Below are 10,011 nucleotides of genomic sequence, written 5' to 3'. Positions count from 1 at the left end.
ATTAAACATCAATCTTAAAATTAAAAATATTATTTTTTTAAAATTTAATATTAAATAAAAATAAAAATGAGCCTGACGGACTTAGCATGGCCAGGCCCGCATGGGCCTGGAAGTGTTCGGGCCGGGCTAGGCTCAATCCGCATAAATTTGGGCCTTGAGCCGCTCTTAAGATATTTTTAAAAAACGGGCCAGGCCCGACCCAACCCGATCCGGGCCTTCCCGCGCCCGGCCCAGGCCCAGGCCCAGGCCCGGCCCGTTGGCGATGCTGAGAGCACGAGGAAAAGCGATAAGATGGATATTTCCGCTCCATCCAAAACAAAACCTCTCTCCCCGCTTCCCGTTTCCCGTTCCCTTCTCACTCCGTCATCTCATCCCTCTGTTGCTTCGCCCGCCATCCAAAGCTGAATACTTCCTAAAACCCTGAGCCGGCTCGAGGGTTTCGATTCGCCGTGAAAAGCTCCGACGCTCGATCCTTGATCTCTTTCTCCCTCTCGTCCCCTCTTCTCTTCCGACTATCTCTTCGAGAGGAGAGCCATGGTTTGTCTCAGCGTGCTCCCATCTCTCTGCCCCTGTGGGCTCTCCGGGAGACCCAGGCTTCCGAAATCCATAGTTCGGTGCTCCCTCGGATCTTCTTCCTCGGTCCCAGGTCTCTTCTCTTATTTCCCTCTCCAGATTTAGGTGCCAGCTTGTTTTGATTGCGACTTTAGATAGATAGGTCTGGGTTTCCTGCGTCTTTAAATTGGCTTCTAATGTTTATGGTTGTATTTTCCCCTTTTTTGGCCCCTTTATTGAAGAATAAATGTCGATTTAGATTGTCTCACGACGACTTTGGAACGACATAAATGCTAATAACAAAGTATCTGTACTAGCTGGGATGGAGGACACTGGCAAAATTTCGTTGGCCCATCTAATTTGGAGTTTGGACAGCTTCTGATGTCAAAGATTTATGGTTTTTTTCTACAGTGCCTAACGTTTATTTTTGCAGGCAGGCTTCATCTTGTGGCTATCCTTTTGAAGCCATTTTTATGTATCTCCCAAGGCCACACTGTCCAGATTATGAATTTGGGCTCCGTGGCTATCTTCACTTGATTGCTGTACATCTACCATTTTTGTTTGGCAGCATAATGCTAATAATATTGCCTAAATTCGTTGTACCTTTACGTTTTTGCCCTGCACTCGTATCCTGTCAGTGTGTGAATATCTTTTTATGTTTTAGGTGGCAAAAGATAGTACTGTAATTGTTGACCTTGTAGCTTTTGTTTATTGGTGAAAGCAATAATGTGATATTGTGGATGTTCTCATAACTGCTAATTCTTTGGTTTTCACGTATATTCTTTGTAGTCTTACTGCCAGCACATTGACATCTCAATTGTAGGTGCCCAGGAATCGGAAGTTTCCCGCAGAAAATCCAGAAGAACTGAGGGGGTACGAAAGAGCATGGAAGATCCTGTCCAGCGCAAATTGGAACAGTTTTATGAAGGATTAGATGGTCCACCACTCCGTGTGCTTCCAATAGGTGGTTTGGGGGAAATTGGGATGAACTGCATGCTTGTAGGAAACTATGACCGTTATATCTTAATTGATGCAGGTGTCATGTTCCCAGAGTATGTTTCACAAAGTCATTTGCATTTGCATTACCTATTGCAGCTATACTCCAGCCTATCTTATGTATATACGTGATTTAACTGTGAATATCAAAGCTCAAAAGCCTATCAAATTAGGTTGCAGCAAGAGGTTTTCAATTTCATGAGCATGGCTTTTTGCCCAATTGCTAAACCTTAGGAATTTTGACCAACTGCTGGATTTCCTGAGATTTTTTTTTTTTTTTTTTAAAACACACCTGGAAAGCTACTTTCAAAAATGGATGAAAAATCGTAGAATAACATATTTGTTTTTCTTTTCTTTTCTTTTCTTTTTTCTAGTGCACGCAAATAAAGCTTTCATGAAGTGCTAGAACACACAACAGAACTTTTTTTATGGCATTTGTAGGAAGCAGCTGTTTTCCTTCTATATGCTAGCTGTTGTAGCACCTTAATCATATTATATTCAAGTCCTAGCCATGCTGCCATTTAAAATTTTGTGTGAAAATGCTTTATTTTGTGCATATCCTTTTCTATCTTTTCTTTTACATTTTGCATATTTTATATGTCCTGCATGTCTGCTGACTTTTCTAATACAGTGACATCGTATGTTGTGCTTCTATTTACTTCTTATCATTCCTCATGGCTACTTCTTTGGTTTTGAATGGCTGTATTACGTGCATAATAGTTATGATGAGTTTGGAGTCCAAAAGATTGTACCTGATACAACATTCATCAAGAGATGGAGCCATAAAATTGAAGCAGTTGTTATAACACATGGCCACGAGGATCACATTGGTGCGTTGCCTTGGGTAAAGTTTTCCTTCTAATGCTTGAATGGTTGTATTGTTCTATATTTGGCATTATGATGATTCTCTATTTAATTAATTCAAATGAAATTCATCGTAACAGTTATAAGTTATGTATTCAAATATGTTTTATTAGAGAATGGCCATTTGCATCACCTTTCCCGATTGGTGAGGTTATACTCAGAACATAATAAGCAGGATGATTTGGGAAGATGACTATGTTTAAGTGTCTCCTGCAATTGGTTGTTGGTCTCAACTGAACCAAAGCAATTTCATGTCGAAGATATTGGAGGTTGTTAGGGCATAAATTTATTAGTCATTCACATCATTAAGTTATTAATCAGCATTTCTCTTCCATCTGTAGTAGCTTAGCGATGCAGAATGATTGAATTATGTAGAGATGAAACCACTTGGAAGTAACTGAGTTTTTGCCTGACCCATTAATTGAATCTGATTATCATTGGTAAACATATACTGCTTGTGCTCATTATGGACTAACTAGGTTTAGTTGCTTCAGAACACTTTTGTTAGTCCTGGACTGGTTTAATTGCAAAATGAGATCAGAGTTCAGAGTTGGACTCACTTTAGAAGTCAACAAGGGGTATCTAACAGAGATGCACTTTTACTTTATTCATCTACGAATAAATGCTGACTTCCTATCAATAGCCAAATGGAAAGGTTTTCATAAAGTTGTTGGAATAACTGCTTCAGTTTGAAAATAAAATTCTTGGTATACATACCACAATTAAAGGTGGTATTCTGTGCATGGTGCTATCATGAAACTTTTTCCTACTCAGCTCAAGATATGCCTTTCGCAATAAGATCTCTAATCATGTATATGCTGTTGGTCATGTATGTATGAATAGCCATATTCGAACATCAATCTTCTGAACTTCTTGCATCCTCTGAAATTTTGAAGTAGTCTAAATGTTCTTGCAGTTTCTGCTTCTTATTGCTCTGTGAAACAGGTTATCCCAGCTTTGGATTCTCATACACCAATATTTGCTTCATCTTTTACAATGGAGGTATGTGTCAGTAATGATAGCAAACTGCTTAATTAATTATGATTTTAAGTTTGAAGGGACTACTTGTATAGGTTCAACATTGACAGATTTTACGATGTTATAGATTCCAAATGCATCAGAATTTTTTCTGGTATTTTTTGCTTTTATAAAAAGAAACAAGCGTGTTTATCTCCGAGTATCTCCTTCATGCAGGCACCCACCCCCACAGTTCTTTTTTCCTTTTCGAAATCTTTTTATGACGTTTCGCAAAAAAGTAAGAAGCTTTCTGTTTTTGTCTGTGAACAGCTTATCAAGAAGCGCTTGAAGGAGTTTGGGATTTTTGTTCTATCCAGGCTTAGGTTATTTACGATCAGAAAGAAGTTCCTTGCTGGGCCATTTGAAGTGGAGCCGATCCGTGTAACTCATTCAATTCCTGATTGCTGTGGCTTGGTTCTCCGTTGCAGTGATGGTACCATTCTACATACTGGTGATTGGAAGGTAAACTACATGGTTATTATCAAGCTTTTAATATCTAGTGGTCCTAGCTGCATAAGAAATTAAATGTTTTGCAGATTGATGAGTCACCATTGGATGGTAAAATTTTTGATCGTGAAACATTGGAGGATCTCTCTAAAGAAGGGGTGACTTTAGTAAGTTTTATGAGTATACATTTTCTCATTCTGTTTCCCTTTGTTTTTCCTTTTTTCTTCATTTTCTGTTTAAGACAGAGCTCTGAAAATCTGATATGCTCTGAATTGTACCTTGGTGGTGCATGGTTGTCGCATGTAATGTGTTGCCTATTTCTCTTATAAGCAATCTATCAGCTGAAGCAACCGCTAATCTCCAAGTATTTATATTTATTTGAATCTTTTATGCCTATGGAGCTCTCCAAGATGGTGGAAGCTTCCTGTATTTCTTCTTGATCAGTTCTTGCTTAACTACTTTATAATCATCCATTTCCTATAAGTTGTACAAAGAAAGAAGTACCAGCGATGTAGTTAAAAATTTATCATAAAGATTCTGCACCTGTGACATCTCTTTTGTGTAGGTAAATAGATTTTCACCATTGCAAAATCCAGCTTTATTTGAGTATGTTGTTAGAATCTCTTTACATTAAAGATTTTGGCACATAAATATTTGATTTCATGTTTTACAACTGCATGAGATGGCCAAGTGTTTATGATTCAATAAAACGGGAATGCATGAGATAAACTGCCTTGAAGTTTAGCCAGCATGTCTTGCTAGTGAGTATTGTTACTTGTCTTTTAACTAAGGTTTGCTATGCCGGTATTGGGCGCCGGACTGATTGGTCGGTGGCATGATTCGCTATATGATGCCCCCATGCTGTTCCATGTTAGGCCTGTATACTGTACTGACATAGTAGAGAGGGCGAGGAAGAGGGAAAATGGCAGATAGGAAAAAGAGGGGGGAGGGGAGGGAGGGAGAAGGAAAAGGGGAGGGAGAGAGATGGTGAAGGCCAGTGGAGGATGGCAAAGCACGACCCGGCACGATAGAGAGAGCAGGGGAGAGGAAGAACGTGAGAGAAAAAAAGAGGGAGAGGGAGGGAGTGTCGCCAGAGGGCTGTGGAGGCCGTTGGAGGGTCTTTGAGGAGGGTCTCCGCCCTCTGGGCGATCGGAACAGAGGCCCTTCGGGTTGCTGATTTCACTAAAAGATTACAAAATAAAAAAATAAGTGCCTGATGGATCCTTGTTTTGATTGCTCGGAGAATGGAGATCCTCCTCTAGCCCTCTGTGTCCTCTGGTGCCCTCTACAACCCTCCGATGGCCTTTGCTGCCCTTCGGAAGCCTCCACGGCCTTTCGGCAGCCCCCAACGACGCTCTCTTTCCCTTCCCCCCTTCTATCTTCCTCTCTTTCCTTTTCCCTCTCCCCCTCCTTTGTCGATTTCTCTTTTCAAATCCTAAAACCATCCCAATCTGCCATTGGCATGGCTCAGAATGTCTCGAACCGCCTCGTTTCCACATTTCTTGCTTTTAGCATTCTTGACCGCCTTAATTATGTTACCTAAGTAGTACATTTATGCTAGTAGTGTAGTTTTGAAACTTGGTATAGAACCAAGGATTTGAGTAATAAAGTAGAATACAAAAGAAAGAAACAGAAGGTATTCAAGTGAAAGAGAAGGGATGGATATTTATTATGTGGCTACTACCATGAAACAGACTAAATACATTGTATTAACCACACTCAGATAAGTAAGACAGATTTAACATTGTTATTGCTAATGTTGCTACATTTATGGATTGGCAATGGTTTAAAATCACCATAAACCGTCGTTGCTATTAAAATAAACATTTACTAGAATCAAAGATATAAAGTAATTCATGAATTTGTTATAATCACTATGACTAGGATCATGCTAATTAAACATTGCAAGTTTTTAATTAGATAAAAATGTTTAGAACTTATTGAGAATCAAATAAAAAAAAATCAGTTGGTGGAGTTGCTTATAACTTCTAAATTTTAGAAGATAATCCATTCCACACCCAACCATGATTGTTCTGTAATGTTAACAAACTTAAACAACAAATTTTCTCTCAAGGAAATCTAATGTAAACAATAATGTTTGATTGTCAATCCCATGCTTACCTTTGTGGGAATGATGACTGATCTAAACTATTTAGGTATGGGCAGAAAGAAACCAAAAAGTAAGAAAAGGAAATATCACTGATGACTCATGGCCTTAATATATTAGGATAGTAGAGACAAGTTTCTCTTTTCTTGAAACAGAGAACAAAAAAAGAATGATCGTGAGGGCAAAACCAAAACAAAGTTATGTAGATGAACCAGTGAAAAATAGACATAGATCTTATTAAATGTGACTCTTTAATATGTGCTGTTTGCTACCTGGTTTGATAAAAGCTCTTGCTTCTGTCCGATTAGAATTTTATATGAAATGCCAAAAAGAGGCAAGCGTCTAAGCTTCCTAAAATAACATCAAAGGAATGTTCCCGATTCATAGATCGAGTTGGGAGCTTATTAATATCCCATGAATTAGAACAGCCATGTGATGTGAGCAGGATTGGTTTGGGGGGGGGGCATGCTTTTGGTTTGAGGTGGGGTGGCTGTTAGCCTATGTTTTAGGGGACAACAGTTAACAATATCTGGAGCAAGGTTTGCGATACCAGGCCGAACCGGATGTTACAGGGTGTACGGTACTAAACCGGATGATGCGGGACATACCATACTGGTTCATTATCGGAACACGGTATGGGGGATGTACCGACACTTGCTATGCCGAACTAGGCCATATTGACATGGTAATAGGTTGGCATTGGTACGGGGCCCAGTATCGAGATGCGAATCTGGATCTGGAGAACTACCAAAAAAAAAAAAAAGGCTGCTCCACCCCTATAAAGTATAGTCTTGGTTGTGGGCAACTTTTGCTGAAAACCTATAAATATTCTCTATTTGTAAGTATAAAAGCCTCATTGTAAGCAAGCTTGCTCCTGCTATATGTCTCCAGATCTACAACCTATAAATGCGGATCTATAACCTGTAAATAAGACCATATCAACCTCAATGTTACAAATTCTTTGTGCGCTTATTCCAAATAAATCAATGACAAAACACATATTCCATCATAAATTGTTAAAGATACTTGATATATTAATATTTAAGTTAAAACCTAATACAGTAAATGCCATTCTTTCCACTAAGTAGATAAATCATTCCAAGTGCAAAATGGTCTGAAGCTTAGAAGATATGATTGAACTTAACAAAAAAAGAGACCAGTCAATGTTAGTTTCAGTAAATAGGTGAAAGTAACAACAAAGGATGCTGAAAATTGGAGGGCAGTCACATGGTAAATTAAAATCCATATTGGAAGAAAGGCTGAAGGAAGTCACAAATTTACACAAAGGGAATCATGCTTTAGTGCTACCAACATCAGGTTATTGAAACAAATTAAAGAAAATCGGTAATGTGCTTGCAGATTATCCAATAGTATCAAATATGTTCCTGTTAGAGACTTATAATGATGGAGACCTGCTGCCTCCTCGGTCCAAATTATCACATACAAAGTAAATGAAAACAAATAAGCACATAAACCAAATATTATGTTTGTTGACTTGGAGCGATATTTTCATTAAATTGGGAAAAAGATCCAAGTCCCAAGTTAATTTAGTGGTCACTGAATACTTGGAACCTTTGGCCCTTTGCTCTTCTGGTCATTGTGGCATTCTGCTGACACCTGCAGTAGTGATAGTATCTGCCATTGCTTGTCACAAACAATGGCCCTGCTTCTCAATGAAGCCATCTAGCCTATGGTGTTCACATACTAGTTAATTTAAATGATATTTTCTCACTTTATCCTGTACCAAGCATGTGTTCTGCACATGATGGGTTTGAGTGGGGGTACTGGATGGGTGAATGTGATTAGATCAAAGATGAAATTTTTGGAATTGTTTTTTCAGTAATCATGATTTTTTTTAGTTGTGAGTATTGATATGGTGCATCTTCACTTTTGGTTAATATATTTCTCCTATTTCCTGTCCAAATTACGACCAATGTATCTTTATGATGTGGGATGATTATCGAAGAAGAGTATGTTTAATAAGTTGAGCCTTAGAACCTAACATGTAAGTGTCCTGCCATGCTGGGTCTTCACATTGTAATGTATATCAGCGATTGCCAGCAATTTATATCCTCAATCTATTTATTTATATCAATTTCTGTCCTTCATGTGTCCACACATTTAACTTAACTACTCAATGCTATGATGCTCATGAACTTTCATAATTGCCCATCATTATGAAGACAGGGACAAAGCTGGTCTTATTACAATTGTGCATATTTTCCTTCATCAGAATGATTATTGACATCATGAAGAGATTTATCTTGACTTGCTTTAATTTTAAATGAGAAATTAATGCAATCTTTATGAAATCAATTAAATTTCTTTGAGAACTTATGTATATTGCAAGCAGTGTTTTCCCTCAACTCTGGTAGCTACTACTTTTTTATTCTTTCATGCATGAATGAATTGTTTTTAGTTTGTTGTATAGTTGACACATTGCTATTCCATCAATCCATTTCCTCTACACATATGGATTAACTTAATGCTCATGCATTTGATATATTTTTAAAACGTTCTAGTGCAATGGTGTGTTGAGATTTTCTGATGAACCTTTTTAAGCATTCTGGTGAGATTTGGCATATAAAGCAGGCTTTGAAGTTTGAAAATTGATGATAGGATTGCTATATACTTCTTCCCTTTGGGAGCATTTAAAATTCTTTTCTTTTATTGCGCATATGCTTTTTGTTCATGGATTTTCATTGCATGCTATTATGCCTCTATCTCGCTTATCTTTCAATTTTCTGTATCTTTTGCCAACTTTGGGTACTTTCTTTTTATGCTTCTTAGATGATGAGTGACTCGACCAATGTTCTATCACCTGGAAGATCTGTTAGTGAAGCTGTTGTAGCAGATGCTTTACTACGACATATTTCAGCTGCAAAAGGAAGAGTTATTGCTACACAATTTGCTTCTAACATACATCGTCTTGGAAGCGTGAAAGCTGCTGCTGATCTAACTGGTCGTAAATTGGTGAGCTGCTTTAACTGTTTCTTTTCATCTGTGTGATCTTGGTGGTACTTCCAAGAAGTTTTATGACTGTTTAGCTTTAAAGGCAGCATAGACATTCTGTTTTGACATTTCTTTGGTTTTCATGTATGCAACAGGTGTTCGTGGGCATGTCTCTAAGGACGTATTTGGATGCTGCTTTCAAGGATGGAAAGGCACCAATGGATCCTTCAACCTTGGTATGAGATAATACCATAAATTTTCCTACATTTCTTCATCATGTTCAGTTTTAAAATTAGCAATGTTTAAGAAGAAGAAAACATGTATATGTTTGCTTCCTTATTCTTGACAAGGTTTCCAGGTATTTTAGGATCAGTCCTCTTACTGGATTTTTTTTTTTGAGTGAAATTCTTGCATTAGCATCGGAGAGATAGCTTAATTTTTAGAAATAAAAGAATTTGCATGCTTTCTTTTTGGGGTTCTATTGCCATACAGCATTATGAGTCATACTTTGTGTTTTTCTGTTTCAGCAAGTTCCTGATTACTTCCATTTTTTTTGAAGTTATAGCGTATTGGGGATGAGTGGAATAGATGAGCAAGGGGTTTGATCCATATTTCAAGACTGATTAACAATGCTGCTTGTGTTAGCAATCATATGACTCTGATCTTGGACTTTCATTTTGTTATTGTGCATCTCAAGGATTTTAGTAGATGCCTTTATCTGTATGTGCGCTGAGGGCTAGTGTTTGTTCATTGAATAATGTTCTGCCTTTGTTTAGATCCACAGTAAACTATAACCAGTCAGAAACATTCCATTTTCAGTTTTAAGCTATTTGAAGTCTCTGTTTTAATTGTTGGGCTTTTTTTTTTTTTTTTTTTTTAGGGTGAACTGTTTTAATTAGTGTTTCCTGATATCAGATAAGTACCCTAAAAATTGACTTAGAAAAAGGTGACAGCCAACCTTATCAGGGAGGGGATGCCAGCTGCTAAGATGTTATGTTAGCTTATTTGCTTTGATGAAAAGGAAAGGGATTTAAAGAAAATGGCCAGGTTTAGGCATTGATTTTGTATGCCATTTC

The 10,011-nt window shown here is 37.8% G+C and overlaps 1 protein-coding gene across 3 annotated transcripts; it reads left to right on the top strand.

Annotated features, from left to right (window-relative positions):
* Positions 1-327: 327 nt before the first annotated feature.
* LOC140854552 (ribonuclease J-like) lies at positions 328-9,542 on the top strand. Of its 3 annotated transcripts, none has more exons than XM_073250515.1 (9): positions 328-646; positions 1,376-1,604; positions 2,269-2,378; positions 3,329-3,414; positions 3,700-3,891; positions 3,966-4,043; positions 8,774-8,956; positions 9,091-9,171; positions 9,501-9,542. In XM_073250515.1, exons 1-9 carry the CDS (start codon positions 535-537, stop codon positions 9,525-9,527), a joined length of 1,098 nt encoding a protein of 365 aa, XP_073106616.1. In that variant the 5' UTR covers positions 328-534; the 3' UTR covers positions 9,528-9,542. The 3 variants fall into 3 exon arrangements, with proteins under 3 accessions (XP_073106616.1, XP_073106617.1, XP_073106618.1); XM_073250516.1 differs by having other exon boundaries at positions 2,269-2,392; positions 3,358-3,414; XM_073250517.1 differs by having other exon boundaries at positions 9,495-9,515.
* Positions 9,543-10,011: the final 469 nt, after the last annotated feature.

Source organism: Elaeis guineensis, unplaced genomic scaffold, assembly GCF_000442705.2.
Source record: "Elaeis guineensis isolate ETL-2024a unplaced genomic scaffold, EG11 Super_Scaffold_1000061, whole genome shotgun sequence".
In the NCBI taxonomy this organism is placed as follows: Eukaryota; Viridiplantae; Streptophyta; class Magnoliopsida; order Arecales; family Arecaceae; genus Elaeis; species Elaeis guineensis.
The sequence above is the reverse complement of the archived record's forward strand: the minus strand, read 5'-3'. Positions and strand labels throughout refer to the sequence as shown.

What these genes read in the sequence shown, in the direction of transcription:
- LOC140854552 (XM_073250515.1), top strand. Translation starts at nt 535, where the DNA reads ATGGTTTGTCTCAGCGTGCTCCCATCTCTCTGCCCCTGTGGGCTCTCC. An exon ending in CTTCATCTTTTACAATGGAG is followed by an intron (nt 3,415 to 3,699) that starts GTATGTGTCAGT and finishes GTCTGTGAACAG; the next exon opens with CTTATCAAGAAGCGCTTGAA. An exon ending in CTAAAGAAGGGGTGACTTTA is followed by an intron (nt 4,044 to 8,773) that starts GTAAGTTTTATG and finishes TATGCTTCTTAG; the next exon opens with ATGATGAGTGACTCGACCAA.